The sequence below is a fragment of the Salmo trutta genome, chromosome 28, assembly GCF_901001165.1.
Source record: "Salmo trutta chromosome 28, fSalTru1.1, whole genome shotgun sequence".
Classification (NCBI taxonomy): domain Eukaryota; kingdom Metazoa; phylum Chordata; class Actinopteri; order Salmoniformes; family Salmonidae; genus Salmo; species Salmo trutta.
The window spans coordinates 6,142,257-6,164,816 of record NC_042984.1 but is presented as its reverse complement, the minus strand read 5'-3'; the positions used below and the strand labels follow the sequence as shown (position 1 = coordinate 6,164,816).

The window sequence follows — 22,560 nt, the reverse complement described above, 5'->3', positions numbered from 1 at the left end:
TATAACATAAACTAGACTAGTAGGTATCATACATATATAATATAAACTAGACTAGTAGTAGGTATCATACATATATAATATAAACTAGACTAGTAGGTATCATACAAATATAATATAAACTAGACTAGTAGCAGGTAGCATACATATATAATATAAACTAGACTAGTAGCAGGTATCATACATATATATTATAAACTAGACCAGTAGTAGGTATCACACATATATATTATAAACTAGACTAGTAGTAGGTATCATACATATATAATATAAACTAGACTAGTAGGTATCACACATATATAATATAAACTAGACTAGTAGGTATCACACATATATAATATAAACTAGACTAGTTGGCATCATACATATATAAACTAGACTAGTAGTAGGTATCACACACATATAATATAAACTAGACTAGTAGGTATCATACAAATATAATATAAACTAGACTAGTAGGTATCATACATATATATTATAAACTAGACTAGTAGCAGGTATCATACATATATAATATAAACTAGACTAGTAGGTATCATACATATATAATATAAACTAGACTAGTAGTAGGTATCAGACATATATATTATAAACTAGACTAGTAGGTATCATACATATATAATATAAACGAGACTAGTAGGTATCATACATATATAACATAAACTAGACTAGTAGTAGGTATCATACATATATAATATAAACTAGACTAGTAGGTATCATACATATATATTATAAACTAGACTAGTAGGTATCATTCATATATAATATAAACTAGACTAGTAGTAGGTATCATACATATATATTATAAACTAGACTAGTAGTAGGTATCATACATATATAAACTAGACTAGTAGTAGGTATCATGCGTCTTGGAGGTGCCCAGACATACTTAAAGTATGACTAGAGGGAGTGAACGATGAGAAGACAGAGGGTGCCTGTCAATAGTCATTAGTAGCTACAGTACCTCTCCTTCATCCTTGCTATTTGTACAAGATTTGGTTTTCAGTTTCTATATTTAAAGGGCAATCAGCAGTTGCTACATCCATATTTTGACTTATACATGAATGATATATACCCAATGATTCTTGAAGAATATTATTTATTTATAAATGCCTCATGAGCTCATGAGTTCAACTGTTGTCCCCCATCAGAACCCAAAATATAATCTTGTTTTACTCCAATGTTTGTAAACAAAGTAAATGCAAACAAACACTACATAGCCTCAAAACATGGTTAAAACTCTAATGTTGATATAATGGATGGTCAGTCCTGTATAGCCTCATAACATGGTTAAAACTATAATGTTGATATCATGGATGGTCAGTCCTGTATAGCCTCATAACATGGTTATAACTATAATGTTGATATAATGGATGGTCAGTCCTGTATAGCCTCATAACATGGTTAAAACTATAATGTTGATATAATGGATGGTCAGTCCTGTATAGCCTCATAACATGGTTAAAACTATAATGTTGATATCATGGATGGTCAGTCCTGTATAGCCTCATAACATGGTTAAAACTATCATGTTGATATCATGGATGGTCAGTCCTGTATAGCCTCATAACATGGTTAAAACTATAATGTTGATATCATGGATGGTCAGTCCTGTATAGCCTCATAACATGGTTAAAACTATCATGTTGATATCATGGATGGTCAGTCCTGTATAGCCTCATAACATGATTAAAACTATAATGTTGATATCATGGATGGTCAGTCCTGTATAGCCTCATAACATGGTTAAAACTATAATGTTGATATCATGGATGGTCAGTCCTTGCTCTCATAGCTCTGTCTAAGAGTTTTGCGAAGAAATATGGATGAACAGTCGTTCTATTTCTGAGAGCTTTTTTCGTTGAACTTGTCGATCACCACTGCACTTTGAAGACAGACGACTAGCTGACTTGAAATCTTAACATTGATTGAGTCTTACTGTCCCCCTTTCTCATCACAGGACCGCAACACTTTCCATCGCTTTGACAAGTTCAACGCCAAATACAACCCCATTGGGGAGTCCATCCTGAGAGAGATCTTCATCAAGACAGACAACCACGTACAGGGGAAATACTTTGGACACATCATCAAGGTGCCTGCTGAATGAGTGCATCATCAATATAGTAAAGACTCTACTTGTCCAATAAGAACAAGTGTTTGAATTCTTAGTCCTAGTTCCAGCAGTTGTCAATATAGCTGAGTGTTGTACTGTATTCTAGTAAAGTTGTGTAGTACTTGGCGCCCCCTGCTGACCGGTGTGTGTCTCTGCTCCTCAGGAGGTGATGGCTGACCTGGAGGAGAGTAAATACCAGAACGTGGAGCTGCGTCTGTCCATCTGCGGCCGCTCCAGAGGCGAATGGGACAAGCTGGCCCAGTGGGCCGTCAAACACCAAGTCTACTCTAACAACGTACGCTGGCTGGTGCAGGTCCCACGACTCTTGTGAGTACAACTAACCTCTACTCAAGGAGAACTCTGTCTTGTGAGTACAACTAACCTCTACTCAAGGAGAACTCTGTCTTGTGAGTACAACTAACTTCTATTCAAGGAGAAGTCTGTCTTGTGAGTACAGCTAACCTCTACTCAAGGAGAACTCTGTCTTGTGAGTACAACTATTCCTCTATTCAAGGAGAACTCTGTCTTGTGAGTACAACTAACTTCTATTCAAGGAGAAGTCTGTCTTGTGAGTACAGCTAACCTCTACTCAAGGAGAACTCTGTCTTGTGAGTACAGCTAACCTCTACTCAAGGAGAACTCTGTCTTGTGAGTACAACTATTCCTCTATTCAAGGAGAACTCTGTCTTGTGAGTACAACTAACTTCTATTCAAGGAGAACTCTGTCTTGTGAGTACAACTAACCTCTACTCAAGGAGAACTCTGTCTTGTGAGTACAACTAACCTCTACTCAAGGAGAACTCTGTCTTGTGAGTACAACTAACTTCTATTCAAGGAGAAGTCTGTCTTGTGAGTACAGCTAACCTCTACTCAAGGAGAACTCTGTCTTGTGAGTACAACTATTCCTCTATTCAAGGAGAACTCTGTCTTGTGAGTACAACTAACTTCTATTCAAGGAGAAGTCTGTCTTGTGAGTACAGCTAACCTCTACTCAAGGAGAAGTCTGTCTTGTGAGTACAACTATTCCTCTATTCAAGGAGAACTCTGTCTTGTGAGTACAACTAACTTCTATTCAAGGAGAAGTCTGTCTTGTGAGTCCAACTAACCTCTACTCAAGGAGAACTCTGTCTTGTGAGTACAACTAACCTCTACTCAAGGAGAACTCTGTCTTGTGAGTACAACTAACCTCTACTCAAGGAGAACTCTGTCTTGTGAGTACAACTAACCTCTACTCAAGGAGAACTCTGTCTTGTGAGTACAACTAACCTCTACTCAAGGAGAACTCTGTCTTGTGAGTACAACTAACCTCTACTCAAGGAGAACTCTGTCTTGTGAGTACAACTAACCTCTACTCAAGGAGAACTCTGTCTTGTGAGTACAACTAACCTCTACTCAAGGAGAACTCTGTCTTGTGAGTACAACTAACCTCTACTCAAGGAGAACTCTGTCTTGTGAGTACAACTAACCTCTACTCAAGGAGAAGTCTGTCTTGTGAGTACAACTAACCTCTACTCAAGGAGAACTCTGTCTTGTGAGTACAACTAACCTCTACTCAAGGAGAACTCTGTCTTGTGAGTACAACTAACCTCTACTCAAGGAGAACTCTGTCTTGTGAGTACAACTAACCTCTACTCAAGGAGAACTCTGTCTTGTGAGTACAACTAACCTCTACTCAAGGAGAACTCTGTCTTGTGAGTACAACTAACCTCTATTCAAGGAGAAGTCTGTCTTGTGAGTACAGCTAACCTCTATTCAAGGAGAAGTCTGTCTTGTGAGTACAACTAACCTCTATTCAAGGAGAACTCTGTCTTGTGAGTACAACTAACTTCTATTCAAGGAGAACACTGTCTTGTGAGTACAACTAACCTCTACTCAAGGAGAACTCTGTCTTGTGAGTACAACTAACTTCTATTCAAGGAGAACACTGTCTTGTGAGTACAACTAACTTCTATTCAAGGAGAACACTGTCTTGTGAGTACAACTATTCCTCTATTCAAGGAGAACTCTGTCTTGTGAGTACAACTAACCTCTACTCAAGGAAAACTCTGTCTTGTGAGTACAACTAACCTCTACTCAAGGAGAACTCTGTCTTGTGAGTACAACTAACTTCTATTCAAGGAGAAGTCTGTCTTGTGAGTACAACTAACTTCTACTCAAGGAGAACTCTGTCTTGTGAGTACAACTAACCTCTACTCAAGGAGAAGTCTGTCTTGTGAGTACAACTAACCTCTACTCAAGGAGAACTCTGTCTTGTGAGTACAACTAACCTCTACTCAAGGAGAAGTCTGTCTTGTGAGTACAACTAACTTCTATTCAAGGAGAACTTGGTTTTCCCCTACTTCACTTCCTGCCTCTCTCTTTGTGAGACTTTTGTCTCTCTCTCCACAGTGATGTGTACCACACCAAGAAGCAGCTGTGTAACTTCCAGGAGCTGCTGGATAACATCTTCATGCCTCTGTTCGAGGTCACCATCGACCCCGCCAGGCACCGTGAGCTGCACCTCTTCCTACAACACGTGAGTAAACAACAAGGTTCAGTGGTTCAGAGGACCCTGTATTTGATGACGATATAGAAGAATATAGGGCTCCCGAGTGGCGCAGTGGTCTAAGGCACTGCATCTCAGTGCTAGAGGCATCACCACAGACCCTGGTTCGAATCCCGGGCTGTATTACAACCCATAGGGCGGCGCAAAATTGGCCCAGCGTCGTCTGTGTTATTGGAGTGTTTGGCTGGGGTAGGCCGTCATTGGAAAATAAGAATTTGTTCTTAACTGACTTGCCTAGTGAAATAAAGGTTTAATAAAAAAATATAAAAAAAATATGCCATAGCAGATGTTTTTATCCAAAGTAGTGCATGGATACATTTTCGTACAGGTGGCCAAAGTGGAAATCAAAGCCACAATCCTCATGATACCATCTGAGCCACACAGAACCACGATGATGACCATGACAGTGCATGTCTGTATGTGTTCAGGTGGTGGGCCTCGACAGTGTGGACGATGAGTCTAAACCAGAGCAACACTGCTTCAACATGGAGAGTCCTCTGCCAGCCAACTGGACTGTGGAAGACAACCCTCCTTATGCCTACTACCTGTACTATATGTACGCTAACATGACCGTGCTCAACCACCTGCGCAGGTACGGGACTACATGACACTATACCATTTACACCGATTCTGTTATTACATTGACATGTTATCTTATCACTGTAAACGCTTGGCTATGTGTGGGAAAATTAGCTAGATCAGGGCTCTCGTGGAGAGCCACCTCTCCTGTAGGTTTTTCAGTCCAACCCTAATCTAGTGGTGTACCTATTTCTAATAATCAGCTGGTTGATAAACTGAATCCGGTTAGTTATAACCACGGATGTATAAAAACCCTAGAGTGCTGATGCTATGTATTGGCCAATGAGAGGCTTAGATAGCTACCGGTCGGCCATATTGGCACTCCCCAGAAGAAGCAGTCCTCCATAGGAATGAATAGAATTATACAGTATTTCAATTAAATGTTTCAAGGACAAAAATTATATGTATTTAAACGCCCACACCAGTAGAAATCCACTTTTTCGAAAGGCGATGACCAGAGTTTACCCATGGTGCACAACAACTTACAGTGCCTTCAGAAAGTATTCAAACCCCTTGACTTATTCCACATTTTGTTGTGTTACAACCTGAAGTCAAAATGGAATACATAGATTTTCTAACTCTTTCTATGGCAGATTTTTTATTTTTTATTTTATTTTAAATGTAACCTTTATTTAACTAGACAAGTCAGTTAATAACAAATTCTTATTTTCAATGACGGCCTAGGAACAGTAAGGGTCATGCCACGCTAAAAGGTATAAGGGTCATTCCACGATAAAGGTATAAGGGTCATTCCACGATAAAGGTATGAGGATCATTCCATGAAAAGGTATAAGGGTCATTCCATGAAAAAGGTATAAGGGTCATTCCATGAAAAAGGTATAAGGGTCATTCCATGAAAAAGGTATAAGGGTCATTCCACGATAAAAGGTATAAGGGTCATTCCACGGTAAAATAATAGTAATAATTTACGAGGTTTCTTATATCTCTCAGATGTAGGACAGACACTTCAAAACATACTTTCCTTAGATGTATTTTTTGACTATCTGTTATTCCATGTATAACTGTATTATTCAATGTGTTTCTATGGGCTAATAGCAGTAAGACCTTATTCAATGTTTGATAAAAAAATTCTATATATTTTTATATACCTACAGGGGTCCTAAAATTATAAATCAAATAGCTAAATGATCCATGGTATGGCCATCTTAAAACAATTCCATATGTTAGTTTAGTAGAACCCCTTAGTAGAAGTGACAAATCCGAACTGCCCACTTCGTACAAATCCTTGTGAATGCGGTGTCTTTTCCTATAATATGGCATACTAACGCTTTACAGCCTGTGTTTCGGTTCAGGGCTGGGTTTTATTTGAAGGTTACCACCCACCAGCATGGCATTGTTTATTATTCAGAAACAGCTGTTTTGGCATCTTCCATAAACTGTGGCCGCGAATCCTGAGTGGCGCAGCGGCCTAAGGCACTGCATCTCAGTGCTTTAGGCGTCAATACGTAAACCTTGATTCGATTCCAGGCTGTATCACAACCGGCCGTGATTGGGTGTCCCATAGGGCGGCGCACAATTGGCCCAGCGTCGTCCGGGTTTGGCCGTTGTAGGCCGTCATTGTAAATAAAAATGTGTTCTTAACTGACTTGCCTAGTTAAATAAAGGTAAAATCAAAAAAAATTATTGTCATATTGGTTTGTGGCCCAAACCGTTTGAACCCTGCATACATTTTTTCATGAGAAGACAGATGTTTGGGATGTCTCCTGGTCTGACAAACACCGCTGTTGATGCGGAAGGGCCACTGGCGAATGTGGTGGATTGAGACACAGCCCATGTAAAAAGCAGATATCTGTAGCTTAAAAAGATGGATTTTGGTGAAAAAAATTAAATAATAATCTAATTAAATTTCCGTTTGGACATGGACATTGACTCTTGGGGGATTTATACTGTGTTGCTAAAGTCTTATACAGACCCTCTCTCTTTCTCTGTCTGTGTAGTTGTTACAGTATATATGGTTGAATCTCATCCACACCGTACCTCTGTGACTGTGTGTACAACCAATCAATAAATCAATCCATCGATCAATCTATCGATCAATCAATGATATCTCTATGTGTATTATAGGCAGAGAGGTTTCAACACCTTGGTGCTGCGTCCTCACTGTGGGGAGGCGGGGCCTATCCATCACCTGGTGTCAGGTTTCATGCTGTCAGAAAACATCTCCCACGGACTGCTGCTCAGGAAGGTACTGTACACCTTAGCACCTAGCCCCCAACTCTTATCCCCTAGCCCCTAACTCTTACCCCCTAGCCCCTAACTCCTAGCCCCTAACTACTAGCCCCTAACTCCTAACTACTAGCCCCTAACTACTAGCCCCTAACTACTAGCCCCTAACTACTAGCACCTAGCCCCTAACTACTAGCCCCTAACTACTATCACCTAGCCCCTAACTCTTACCCCCTAGCCCTTAACTCTTACCCCCTAGCCCCTAACTCTTACCCCCTAGCCCCTAACGCTTAGCCCCTAACTCCTAGCCCCTAACTCCTAGCCCCTAACTACTAGCACCTAGACCCTAACTACTAGCCCCTAACTACTAGCACCTAGCCCCTAACCTCTAGCAACTAACTCCTAGCACCTAGCCCCTAACTACTAGCACCTAGCCCCTAACTCCTAGCACCTAGCCCCTAACTACTAGCCCCTAACTACTAGCACCTAGCCTTTAACTACTAGCCCCTAACTCCTAGCACCTAGCCCCTAACTACTAGCCCCTAACTCCTAGCACCTAGCCCCTAACTATTAGCCCCTAACTACTAGCACCTAGCCCCTAACTACTAGCCCCTAACTACTAGCACCTAGCCCCTAACCTCTAGCAACTAACTCCTAGCACCTAGTCCCTAACTACTAGCACTGAGCCCCTAACTACTAGCCCTTAACTACTAGCCCCTAACTACTAGCCCCTAACTCCTAGCACCTAGCCCCTAACTACTAGCCCCTAACTCCTAGCACCTAACTACTAGAACCAAGCCCCTAACTACTAGCTCCTAACTACTAGCCCCTAACTACTAGCCCCTAACTCCTAGCACCTAACTACTAGCCCCTAACTCCTAGCACCTAGCTCTAACTACGATCACCTACACCCTAGGTTTCATTGTGTCAGAGAACATCTCCCATGGACTGCTGCTCAGGAAGGTACTGGACACCTTAGCACCTAGCCCCTAACTACTATCACCTACACCCTAGGTTTCATTGTGTCAGAGAACATCTCCCATGGACTGCTGCTCTGGAAGGTAGGCACTGGTTGGACAGCCCTCTCACAGTCACACCAGCAGCTGGTCACACTGGTCCTCACGCTCACTCATACCAGTCTCTCTATCAGACACTAATACAGAGAACATGGACTGCTCCTGAGGAAGGTACTGTACACTCCTCTTCAACCCCAAATCCCTTAGCACCTAGCACCTAGAACCTACCACCTACCACCTACCATCTCCCACCTACTCTCTAAACAATAGACACTGGTGTTGAGTTGAACAACTACCATGGACTGCTGCTGAGGAAGGTACCGTATGGTTCTCTCTCCCTCTCACTGACTCACTAAGTTGCTCTGGACATCTCCCGTGAACTACTGCTTAGAAAGGTACTGACTGGATGGTCTCTCTATTTCACACACTACAACGAGGACAAGGCCTCAGTCATCTACACTCCAGTACAGGGGTAATCAACTCTTACCCTATGAGGTCCGGAGGCCTCAGTCATCTACACTCTAGTACAGTGCTAATCAACTCTTACCTTACGAGGTCCTGCTGGTTTTCTGTTCTACCTGATAATTAATTGCACATGCCTGGTGTCCCAGGTCTAAATGAGTTCCTAAATGAGACTTATACCCATCCTGCCCTGCCTTTCTAAGGTCTTCGAAAGCCAAGTTACTAAACTGACGATTTCGAATCCCACCGTACCTTCTCAGCTGTGCAATCCGGTTTCCGAGCTGGTCATGGGTGCACCTCAGCCACGCTCAAGGTACTAAACGATATCATAACCGCCATCGATAAAAGACAATACTGTGCAGCCGTATTCATTGACCTGGCCAAGGCTATCGACTCTGTCAATCACCGCATTCTTATCGGCAGACTCAACAGCCTTGGTTTCTCAAATGATTGCCTCGCCTGGTTCACCAACTACTTCTCAGACAGAGTTCAGTGTGTCAAATCGGAGGGCCTGTTGTCCGGACCTCTGGAAGTCTCTATGGTGGTGCCACAGGGTTCAATTCTCAGGCCGAATCTTTTCTCTGTATATATCAACGATGTCACTCTTGCTGCGGGTGATTCCCTGATCCACCTCTACGCAGACGACACCATTCTGTATACATCTGGCCCTTCTTTGGACACTGTGTTAACTAACCTCCAAACGAGCTTCAATGCCATACAACTCTCCTTCCGTGGCCTCCAACTGCTCTTAAACGCTAGTAAAACCAAATGCATGCTTTTCAACCGTTCGCTGCCCGCACCCGCCCGCCCAACTAGCATCACTACTCTGGACGGTTCTGAATATGTGGACAACTACAAATACCTAGGTGTCTGGCTAGACTGTAAACTCTCCTTCCAACTCTCCTTCCAGACTCATATTAAACATCTCCAATCCAAAATTAAATCTAGAATCGGCATCCTATTTCGCAACAAAGCCTCCTTCACTCACGCCGCCAAACATACCCTCGTAAAACTGACTATCCTACCGATCCTCGACTTCGGCGATGTCATTTACAAAATAGCTTCCAATACTCTACTCCGCAAACTGGATGCAGTCTATCACAGTGCCATCCGTTTTGTCACCAAAGCCCCTTATACCACCCACCACTGCGACCTGTATGCTCTCGTTGGCTGGCCCTCGCTACATATTCGTTGCTAGACCCACTGGCTCCAGGTCATCTATAAGTCTATGCTAGGTAAAGCTCCGCCTTATCTCAGCTCACTGGTCACGATAACAATACCCACCCGTAGCACGCGCTCCAGCAGGTATATCTCACTGGTCATCTCCAAAGCCAACACCTGCTTTGGCCGCCTTCCTTCCAGTTCTCTGCTGCCAGTGACTGGAACGAATTGCAAAAGTCGCTGAAGTTGGAGACTTATATTTCCCTCACTAACTTTAAACATCAGCTATCTGAGCAGCTAACCGATCGCTGTAGCTGTACATAGTCCATCTGTAAATAGCCCACCCAATCTACCTACCTCATCCCCATATTGTTTTTATTTACTTTTCTGCTCTTTTGCATACCAGTATTTCTACTTGCACATCATCATCTGCTCATCTACCACTCCAGTGTTAATTTGCTAAACTGTAATTACTTGTAACTACTATGGCCTATTTATTGCCTTACCTCCTCATGCCATTTGCACACACTGTATATAGACTTTTTATTTTTTTCTATTATGTTATTGACTGTACGCTTGTTTATTCCATGTGTAACTCTGTGTTGTTGTTTGTGTCGCACTGCTTGGCTTTATCTTGGCCAGGTCGCAGTTGTAAATGAGAACTTGTTCTCAACTAGCCTACCTGGTTAAATAAAGGTGAAATAAAAAATAAAATAATAAAATAATTTGTAGGGAACAATGAAAAAATGCAGTGGAACTGGCTTCGAGGTCCAGAGTTGAGTTTGAGGGCTCTAGTATGATCTTGTGAACAATCTATTCTAAGCCTAATTGTTGTTCTTCTGTATCAACAATGTTTTCAGTCACAAGGGATTACGGACCACAACAGAACATATAACATAACCCATCTCCTCCCCTCTCTTCTCTCCTTCAGGCCCCTGTGCTGCAGTACCTGTACTACCTGGCTCAGATCGGCATCGCCATGTCTCCTCTCAGCAACAACAGCCTGTTCCTCAGCTACCACCGTAACCCACTGCCTGAGTATCTGTCCAGAGGACTCATGGTGTCACTGTCCACTGACGACCCTCTACAGTTCCACTTCACTAAGGTTGGTGATTTGACTCGACTGCAAATGACAGAGTGCTCCACACAACATTATGCCTGCATCCTAAATGGCATAGGGCTTTGGTCAGAAAATAATGCACTATACTGTTTAGGGAAGTGCAGTATACAGTGCCTTCGGAAAGTATTCAGACCACTTAACTTTTTCCACATTTTGTTACGTTACAGCCTTATTCTAAAATTGATTAAATAAATAAAAAATCCTCAGCAATCTACACGCCCATAATGACAAAGTGAAAACAGGTTTTTAGAAATTGTTGCAAATGTATTAAAAATAAAAAACAGACACCTTATTTACGTAAGTATTCAGACTCTTTGCTATGAGACTCGAAATTGAGCTCAGGTTAATCCTGTTTCCATTTTTCATCCTTGAGATGTTTCTACAACTTGATTGGTGTCCACCTGTGGTAAATTCAATTGATTGGACATGATTTGGAAAGGCACACACCTGTCTATATAAAGGTCCCAAAGTTGACAGTGCATGTCAGAGTAAAAACCAAGCCATGAGGTCAAAGGAATTGTCCATAGAGCTCCGAGACAGAATTGTGTCGAGGCACAGATCTGGGGATGGGTACTAAAAAATGTCTGCAGCATTGAAGAAAATTGTATTGTTACTTACAACCTCATGCTAATCGCATTAGCCTACGTTAGCTCAACCGTCCCGAGGTGGACCCACCAATCCTGTAGAGGATATATACACATTTTTCTATTTTTAATTTTATTCCATCAGAAATTATTGCTTATGGGTACCTTCACAAGTGTGTAAAATATTACTGTTCTCTGGTTTTGAATTCATAGATCTTACGCTAGCTAGATATCCATTGTTTATCTGGAATGGAATCTTTGCAAATTAACATGGTTACTGTATTTGTCTCTCTGAAATGAAACCATCAAGTGATGTATTTGTTTAAAATCTATGTCTGTCATTGAACAGCCCCATGCTATCATTAAGAGTGAAAAAAAAAAACACATTCATCACTTCTCATATTTAGCCAATAAATGCTCATTTACCAAAATGTCTGAAAATGGATAAAAAGCGTTTTGGAATAAAACTCTTCATGTGCTCTACACACAAAAGACAGTAAGTGTAGATGACGGTCGGGGACGTAATGACTACTTAACACAACACAATGAATGGATAAAAACCCTTGCTGTGAACACAAAAGACAAAATCCTAGATATGTGTAACATACTATAACAGTAAGGGGTGGAATCAATCCGTATCGTGAAAGAATCGCGGACGATCCGTGTCAACATTTAAAAGTGTTCACAGGGAATGCATTCTCCGCGAATGCAGGAACATTGCCTTTACATTTCAACCGAGCTATATTGTGGATCTTCTGCGATACGGATTGAATCCAGCCCTACGTCTGTAAATGATTGTCTTGTATCGATACTGTCCCTTTCCAGGAGCCCCTGATGGAGGAGTACAGCATCGCTGCTCAGGTGTGGAAGCTCAGCTCCTGTGACATGTGTGAGCTGGCCAGGAATAGTGTTCTGATGAGCGGCTTCTCCCATAAGGTACCCTTACCACTGCTGTTCAGAGCAATATCTTCTCTCTACATTACCTACATTGTTATGGATGTATCCAAATAAATGTCACTAGAAAACAGCTTAAACAAATTCAAATGCAGCTACTTTGTTGTTATCCTGGGGGCACTGTTTGACGTGACTGTAAATTAGTCGTAGTTGGCTAGCTAGCAAGCAAGGGATATGAACGTTGTCAGTCTGTATGGCAATAGAATATTTAGAATGAACGGCTTGGTCAAACAAAAAGACTTAACAACTGGGTCGCGTTTCTGGCAACCGAACGCATAGAACGAACGACCAGCCAGTGTCGTGGAAAATTGTCCTCAAGTTTCCCTCAACAACAAAAAAAAGCACCTCCGAGTTTGTGGAATCAAGATAGACTTTATTACAAAAGCAATAGAGGCAAGCTGGTCTGCAGAGCAACTGTCTTCCTAGTCTCGGCACACACCTTTTATACAGTTTCATCCTTACATCACATACATAGCCATTTATTTGTTATGTAAATGATCCATACCCCTTGGCTTCCCGCCACCATTATCTCTCTGTCTTGGTTCTGTTTACGTCCATCTTAACCTGATTACCCCTCCTCTTAATAGCCCAGATTTCCAACCATAGATTATATTGGTGGCATAACCATAGCAATGATATTGTCACGAGAATGTTCAATCCCAATGATAATAACTAACAATCAATAAGCGTTGACTAATCCACAAGCTTTGTAAGACACTGGGTTAATAATAATTAGGCAAAGACTTGTACAGGTTTGTACAGTTTATTCATGAGAACGTTCTGAAGTCCATAATACAGAGACATTCATGTTATAACTTGCTTCTTCCTTACGCACATACATACACACAAACAGTAGGTGGGATGTATCCCTCCCCAGAGTTCTCCCCACTGTTAATCACTACCCAGCGCTGGCCGTTCCATTCTCCCAGAGATTAGAGGAACCTTGAGAAGTACTCCCTGTCCTATCATAAGTTTCGTTTCTAGCCAGGTCGAGCCAAACATAGTCTTCATTGTTCTCGGTATTCTCATAGGCACACACATACACACATACATTTCTCACGGGTCTCTACTAAACCTTATGGGACTTACGTTTAGTACTTTAATTATTCATTATTATTCATTATACATGCTACATAAACTACTAAACTACTAATTACTAATTAGTTACGTTTCAGGGTGGGATTCTTTAATCATTACCTTTAAACATATAATTCCCTTATCAGATACAAAAAAGAATATGGACACACACAGTATGTGGTGAATGTCTACTGGTACCCATAGGTTTGGTCAATGGCTTCCGAGCACAGGTCTAATGGCCTCCCGGGACTGGGTAATGACTTCCCTTAGCCTAATGACCCTGACACACACAGACAGTAAAACCTATTAAGAAGCATAACACATATACTGGAAAATCCCCTATACCGGCTTGGGTAGTAACCCTAGATTTGTGTCAGGACTATATCTCGTGGAAGGATAAAATTTCAAAGTGGGTGCTAGACACTGTGGCTATTTTTAAGGAACTCATTCTGGCTTTCAACTTATTCTTGAAAGTTGTAATAAACTCAGCAAAAAAAGTAATGTCCTCTCACTGTCAACTGTGTTTATTTTCAGGAAACTTAACATGTGTAAATATTTGTATGAACATGACAAGATTCAATAACGGAGACATAAACTGAACAAGTTCCACAGACATGTGACTAACAGAAATGTAATAATGTGTCCCTGAACAAAGGGGGGGGGGGGTCAAAATCAAAAGTAACAGTCAGTATCTGGTGTGGCCACCAGCTGCATTAAGTACTGCAGTGCATCATGGACTGCACCAGATTTGCCAGTTCTTGCTGTGAGATGTTACCCCACTCTTCCACCAAGGCATTGCGATCCGGGCTCCTCACTGGCCATGGCAGAACACTGACATTCCTGTCTTGCAGGATATCATGCGCAGAATGAGCAGTTGGCTGGTGGCATTGAGCCTGGATGATGAGCAGGATGAGCCTGCAGGAAGGGTACCACATGAGGGAGGAGGATGTCTTCCCTGTAACGCACAGCGTTGAGATTGCCTGCAATGACAACAAGCTCAGTCCGATGATGCTGTGACACACCACCCCAGACCCTCCACCTCCAAATCGATCCCGCTCCAGAGTACAGGCCTCGGTGTAACGCTCACTCCTTCAACGATAAATGCGAATCCGACCATCACCCCTGGTGAGACAAAACCTCGACTCGTCAGTGAAGAGCACTTTTTGCTAGTCCTGTCTGATCCAGCGAAGGTGGGTTTGTGCCCATAGGCGACGTTGTTGCCGGTGATGTCTGGGGAGGACCTGCCTTACAACAGGCCTACAAGCCCTCAGTCCAGCCTCTCTCAGCTTATTGTGTATAGTCTGAGAACTGATGGAGGGATTGTGTGTTCCTGGTGTAACTCGGGCACTCTCTCAATGCCGCAAGAGGGGCCTGAGTGAAAAAGTTTACTCAATTATTTCTTCTTTATGTACCTAGGCCTTTTCCCCAAAACATTTTTACTCTTCATTTCTCATGTTAATGTCTCCAGAAGAGTTCCATTTCATCATGCCCCTCCCCTTTCTCTCCCCAGGTGAAGAGTTACTGGCTGGGCCCTCACTACATCAAGGAGGGCCAGGAGGGCAACGACATCCGACGCACCAACGTCCCCGACATTCGTGTGGAGTACCGCTATGAGACCATGTGTGAAGAGCTTAACCTCATCACCCAGGCCATCCACACAGAGGAGCTGGCCATCCACACAGAGGAGCTGGAGGCCATCCACACAGAGGAGCTGGAGGCCATCCACACAGAGGAGGAGAGCCTGTGTAGGGGGACTGTTTAAGGGGAGAGAGGAGGAGGGGAGGCTGTGCATGGAACCTGTGTAGGGGGAGAGAGGAGGAGGGGGAGGCTGTGTATGGGGCCTGTGTATGGGGCCTGTGTAGGGGGAGAGAGTAGGAAGGAGGAGGAGTAATAGGGAGGAGGAGTAACAGGGAGGAGGGCAACCTTCTTATGGGGCCTGTGTAGGAAGAGGAGGGACGAGGAGCAGGGAGGAGGGGGGAAGAGGAGGAGGGAGGAGGGAGGAGGAGCATGGGAGAGGAGGGAGGAGGAGCAGGGAGGAGGAGGAGGAGGAGGGAGGAGGAGCATGGAAGAGGAGGGAGGAGGAGCAGGGAGAAGGAGGGAGGAGGAGCAGGGAAGGGAGGAGGAGGGAGGAGGAGGAGCAGGGAAGAGGAGGGAGGAGGGAGGAGGAGGAGCAGGGAAGAGGAGGGAGGAGGAGCATGGAAGAGGAGGGAGGAGGAGCAGGGAGGAGGACGGAGGAGGAGCAGGGAGGAGGACGGAGGAGGAGCAGGGAAGAGAAGGGAGGAGGAGCAGGGAGGGGGAGGAGGAGGGAGGAAGTGGAGGGAGGAAGTGGAGGGAGGAGCAGGGAAGAGGAGGGAGGAGCAGGGAAGAGGAGGGAGCAGGAAGGAGGAGGGAAGAGGAGCAGGGAGGGGGAAGTGGAGGGAGGAAGTGGAGGGAGGCGGAAAAGACTAGAGCTGTGCCACACTAGAATAGCAGAATACATCCCCAGAACATTGTTTCATACTAAGTGACATGTGAGTGTGGATATTGGAAGAGACCCTATCATTCACTTCATATCTCTTTATATCTCTTCTTATCAAACCCATTGCCAGGACAGAGTAGGGAATATATGTACATTTTTTAAGGAAAATCTTTGCACAGACTTTACTGGCAGATATGGTTTGATAGAAAGAACTGTGTGTGTGAGAGGCCTGGAAGAGATCTGGACAATGCAGTATGAGAGAATTAATCTATTCCTGTCAGTCAAAATAATTTGTACATTTTAACTGTGTAAATGTTACTGTAATATCATTTCTGAATGTATTTATTTGCAAGTGAATAGGCTAACATGTTATTTTTAAGACAATTTTTTTCTGCCAGTATAAAAAAACATTATATTCTCACTCCTGGTCGTTGTGTTATCCGACCCATATCTCCTGGTCCTTGTGTTATCCGACCCATATCTCCTGGTCCTTGTGTTAACCAACCCGTATCTATCTCCTGGTCCTTGTGTTATCCGACCCATATCTCCTGGTCTTTGTGTTATCCGACCCATATCTCCTGGTCGTTGTGTTATCCGACCCATATCTCCTGGTCCTTGTGTTATCCGACCCGTATCTCCTGGTCCTTGTGTTATCTGACCCATATCTCCTGGTCGTTGTGTTATCCGACCCATATCTCCTGGTCGTTGTGTTATCCGACCCATATCTCCTGGTCGTTGTGTTATCCGACCCATATCTCCTGGTCGTTGTGTTATCCGACCCATATCTCCTGGTCGTTGTGTTATCCGACCCATATCTCCTGGTCGTTGTGTTATCCGACCCATATCTCCTGGTCTTTGTGTTATCCGACCCATATCTCCTGGTCTTTGTGTTATCCGACCCATATCTCCTGGTCGTTGTGTTATCCGACCCATATCTCCTGGTCCTTGTGTTATCCGACCCGTATCTCCTGGTCCTTGTGTTATCCGACCCGTATCTCCTGGTCGTTGTGTTATCCGACCCATATCTCCTGGTCGTTGTGTTATCCGACCCATATCTCCTGGTCGTTGTGTTATCCGACCCATATCTCCTGGTTCCTTGTGTTATCCGACCCGTATCTCCTGGTTCCTTGTGTTATCCAACCCATATCTCCTGGTTCCTTGTGTTATCCGACCCATGTATTTCTGGAAATATTTCTTAAGCCTTTATGGTTTTATACTAACCTGGAGAATTCCAGTCTGTGCTAACATTCGACTCCTTACCACACCAAACAACATTTTTTGGCAATGACAAGGAGTACAGGGAGCGGAATGTTGGCACAAAACAGGTTCTTGATTTCAGGCTAGTTTTATACCTGGGCGGCATTAAGACACTTTGAGCTGTTGCTACGGTAACTTATCTTTTGGCTCAGATTCATCGGACTCAACCTGACAATGGACTTTCATAATAGTGACTATCATATCTTATATCATATCGTTGCATATTACACCACTCTGTGAACATTATATCTGAACTGGGGTCAGTGTCCTGCAAACAAAACAAATAAAGGTCCATGTTCGCATCATCTACTTTAGATGGAGATACTGCATCACGTTCTGTTTTACAATCAATAATAACTGATAGATTTGTCTGTATTTCCATAAAACTCAAATGTAAGGTGAACGCACTCAACTTGTGCCAAAACGCTATAATAGGTTTGCATTACCGGTAGTGACATATTGTAGCGTCATAATAGTCCTTTTTTCAGACTTGTGTATGACTGTGGTAAACGAACTGTATGACTGTTGTGTTCATTTATTTTCCCAACCTTCTGACTTGGTTCACTCTGTCCTGTTGAAGAGAACTGTTTTATTTATATTTCGGTGTTTGTTTATCTGTGAAATAAATGTCTCTGAGACGTAGGAATTCATTGCAGTTGTTGAAGTGTGTGTGATTCATTTAGCGATTTCTAAGGCCGGGATTCAATCTGATCGCGGGGTTATCGACAATGCAGCTTTTAATGTTTATGTTCTGCAAACATCTGCTCAATCAGTTTGAATCCCAGTCAAAGTTTACAAGTTTGTGGAAAATATTTATTTGTTCTGTTAAAGGTCCAATAAAGTCATTTTTGTTTCAACATCAAATCATTTCTGGGTAACAATTAAGTACCTCACTGTGATTGTTTTCAATTAAAATGGTAAAAAGAAATATCCAAAAATTGCTTTTTAGCTAAAGTTTCTGAAGCAAGACTTTTTCTAGGACTTTTCTGGGAGTTGTTTGAGTGGGAATGGGAAACTTTTGGTTTGGAACTCTCTTATTGGTCTATTAACTAATTGACCGCATGGTGATGTCACCAGGCAGGCCAAAACTCCATCCCACTACTACAGGCTGAAGTTTCAGGTGTTTTTTTCAAACATCTCTTATCAAATTTTCACAATATTCTCCAACCTCATAGTGTGGAAATATATATAAAACACAGGGAAATCACATTTTTGACTGTACTGGGCCTTTCTGTCACTCATAGGTCATTGTTGGGTCATCATTTTCACACAGAATGGCGCTCAGATACTATGTAAGCCTAGTCTAGCTGTCACAGAGTTCAACAGGTATTTATGACAGATAAGGTGTGTGCCCAGATAAGGGCAAGGCACAAGAAAGAGAGAAAATGTTAATCCCAAAGTCTGCAGACAGTTCAATGGGTTTAGTCATTTTAGATAGGGAGAAGAGAGAGAAATAGATGGAGAGAAAGAAAGAGTTATGTTAATGACATCTAGTAATTAAACAACAAACCACAACAACAAGGTTTTGTTTGAACTTTCAAACACCATGTAAATTGTTCAGGACAGTTTTAGGGAAATCCATCCAAACTTTTCCATGTGATTTTAGTTAAAAAGGGAAGCCCTCTAACCTCTTAACCAGAAAGTGGATGAAAAATTACTGGCATGTGTTGAGCAGACACAGAGCTTATTGTCTAGACCATTCCAGTCTTGTGGGCCGACTAAGGAGTATTGGTGTCTCTGAGGGGTCTTTGACCTGGTTTGCTAACTACCTCTCTCAAAGAGTGCAGTGTATAAAGTCAGAACATCTGCTGTCTCAGCCACCGCCTGTCACCAAGGGTGTACCCCAAGGTTTGATCCTAAGCCCCAAGCTCTTCTCAATTTACAACATAGCTCAGGCAGTAGGAAGCTCTCTCATCCATTTATATGCAGATGATACAGTCTTATACTCAACTGGCCCCTCCCCAGATTTTGTGTTAAACGTTCTACAACAAAGCTTTCTTAGTGTTCAACAAGCTTTCTCTACCCTTAACCTTGTTCTGAACACCTTCAAAACAAAGGTCATGTGGTTTGGTCAGAAGAATGCCCCTCTCCATACAGGTGTGATTACTACCTCTGAGGGTTTAGAGCTTGAGGTAGTCACCTCATACAAGTACTTGGGAGTATGGCTAGACGGTACACTGTCCTTCTCTCAGTACATATCAAAGCTGCAGGCTAAAGGTATATCTAGACTTGGTTTCCTCTTTTGTAATCGCTCCTCTTTCACCCCAGCTGCCAAACTAACCCTGATTCAGATGACCATCCTACCCATGCTAGATTATGGAGATGTAATTTATAGATCGGCAGGTAAGCGTGCTCTCGAGCGGCTAGATGTTCTTTACCATTCGGCCATAAGATTTGCTACCAATGCTCCTTATAGGACACATCACTGCACTCTTTCCTCTTCTGTAAACTGGTCATCTCTGTATACCCGTCGCAAGACCCACAAGTTGTTGCTTATTTATAAAACCCTCTTAGGCCTCACTCCCCCCTATCTGAGATATCTACTGCAGCCCTCATCCTCCACATACATACGTAAGGCGATCGTTCTTCTGTATATTATGAGTACAGCGACTGCACGTCCGGGGTGAAAAAGTTTAATGAAAAAAGTCAAGCGAGGGAATTTTTTTCAATATAAAACGTTAATTAAAAACCATAAAGTTAGCAGGTAGCATAGTAAGGTAATCAACAAACCGCACAGCAGCATGTAAACAAGTCTACAAAATACAGACCTCTCCAGTGCCCAGCATATATAAAAGAATGTCACAACTGTGGCATGAATAACCAAATGCAGGCAGCGAAGACAACAAAATACAGTACACTGTACAGTGAGGGGGCTTTGGGTGACGTCTTTGTGCGAACAATCACGCTTGCAGGACCAGACGAGGACTGGACTGCTACCTACAAGACCAATGGAACTGACATTGTGTTCAAACTTGACACTTGAGCACAGGTCAACATCATTCCAGAGACTGATTTGTTACGGTTACAGGTAAAACCAGTGGTGAAAACAAAACAAAGGATAAGACTGAAAGATTACAGTGGTGAAGCAATAGTCACTTCAGGGACATGAACATTGGTGCTGGAGGAAGATGATGAATCTCACAAGGTTCTGGTTGTCATAGTAAAGGGAGAAAAAAACAGCCATCGTTGTGTAACTTACTGGGTCTGGTGAAACAGGTTTATACAGTGAATGGTGACATGACTAATGTTGAGGATGCATATGCTGATGTTTTTCAGGGAAGAGGAAAACTCAAAGTGCAGAACTATATGGAGTTAGAGCATCCACATAGACCAGTGATCCATGTACCTAGAAAGGTCCCATTATTACTAAGAGACAAGCTAAAAGCAGAGATACTGTAGACCAGTGATCCATGTACATAGAAAGGTCCCATTATTACTAAGAGACAAGCTAAAAGCAGAGATACTGTAGACCAGTGATCCATGTACCTAGAAAGGTCCCAGTATCACTAAGAAACAAGCTAAAAGCAAAGCTACTGTGGCTAGAGAAGGTATTCCCAAATCATCGGGGGTACGCCAAATAAAAATGTGATTCACATAGTCTGAAGTTTACATACACCTTAACCAAATACATTTAAACTCAGTTTTTCACAATTCTTGACATTTAATCCTAGTAAAAATTCCCTGTCTTCGGTCAGTTAGGATCACCACTTTATTTTAAGAATGTGAAATGTCAGAATAATAGTAGAGAAAATTATTTATTTCAGCTTTTATTTCTTTCATCACATTCCCAGTGGGTCAGAAGTTTACATACACTCAATTAGTATTTGGTAGCATTGCCTTTAAATTGTTTAACTTGGGGCAAACGTTTTGGGTAGCCTTCCACAATCTTCCCACAATAAGTTGGGTGAATTTTGGCCCATTCCTCCTGACAGAGCTGGTGTAACTGAGTCAGGTTTGTAGGCCTCCTTGCTCGCACACGCTTTTCAGTTCTGCCCACAAATTTTCTATAGGATTGAGGTCAGGGCTTTGTGATGGCCACTCCAATAACTTGACTTTCTTGTCCTTAAGCCATTTTGCCACAACTTTGGAAGTATGCTTTGGATCGTTGTCCATTTGGAAGACCCATTTGCGACCAAGCTTTAACTTCCTAACTGATGTCTTGAGATGTTGCTTCAATATATCCACATACTTTTCCTCCCTCATGATGCCATCTATTTGGTGAAGTGCACCAGTCCCTCCTGCAGCAAAGCACCACCACAACATGATACTGCCACCCCCGTGCTTCACGGTTGGGATCGTGTTCTTCGGCTTGCAAACCTCCCCCTTTTTCCTCCAAACATAACGATGGTCATTATTGCCAAACAGTTCCATTTTTGTTTCATCAGACCAGAGGACATTTCTCCAAAAAGTATGATCTTTGTCCCCATTAGCATTTGTAAACCGTAGTCTGACTTTTTTATGGCGGTTTTGGAGCAGTGGCTTCTTCCTTGCAGAGATGCCTTTCAGGTTATGTCGATATAGGACTCGTGTTACTGTGGATATAGATACTTTTGTACCTGTTTCTTCCAGCATCTTCTCAAGGTCCTTTGCTGTTGTTCTGGGATTGATTTGCACTTTTCGCACCAAAGTACATTCATCTCTAGGAGACAGAATGCGTCTTCTTCCTGAGCGGTATGATGGCTGCGTGGTCCTCTGGTGTTTATACGTGCGTACTATTGTTTGTACAGATGAACATGGTTCCTTCAGGCATTTGGAAATTGCTCCCAAGGATGAACCAGACATGTGGAGGTCTACAATTCTTTTTCTGAGGTCTTGCCTGATTTCTTTTCATTTTCCCATGATGTCAAGCAAAGAGGCACTGAGTTTGAAGGTAGACCTTGAAATACATCCACAGGTACAATTCCAATTGACTCAAATGATGTCAATTAGCCTATCAGAAGCTTCTATAGCCATGACATCATTTTCTGGAATTTTCCAAGCTGTTTAAAGGCACAGTCAACTTAGTGTATGTAAACTTCTGACCCACTGGAATTGTGATACAGTGAATTAT

The 22,560-nt window shown here is 42.6% G+C and overlaps 1 protein-coding gene across 4 annotated transcripts in view; it reads left to right on the top strand.

Annotated features, from left to right (window-relative positions):
* Positions 1–15,600, top strand: part of LOC115165323 (AMP deaminase 2) — an 82,155-nt gene extending 66,555 nt beyond the window's left edge. For 2 of the 4 annotated variants that reach the window (XM_029718393.1, XM_029718391.1), the window contains 8 exons: positions 1,958–2,089; positions 2,274–2,437; positions 4,499–4,625; positions 5,084–5,247; positions 7,320–7,440; positions 10,992–11,165; positions 12,590–12,700; positions 15,306–15,600. In XM_029718393.1, the coding sequence (XP_029574253.1) occupies positions 1,958–2,089; positions 2,274–2,437; positions 4,499–4,625; positions 5,084–5,247; positions 7,320–7,440; positions 10,992–11,165; positions 12,590–12,700; positions 15,306–15,557 (1,245 nt within the window). In that variant the 3' untranslated portion in view covers positions 15,558–15,600. The remainder of the gene's footprint in view (positions 1–1,957; positions 2,090–2,273; positions 2,438–4,498; positions 4,626–5,083; positions 5,248–7,319; positions 7,441–10,991; positions 11,166–12,589; positions 12,701–15,305) is intronic. The other 2 variants (XM_029718392.1, XR_003870127.1) reach the window with 2 other exon arrangements.
* The last annotated feature ends 6,960 nt before the right edge of the window (positions 15,601–22,560 follow it).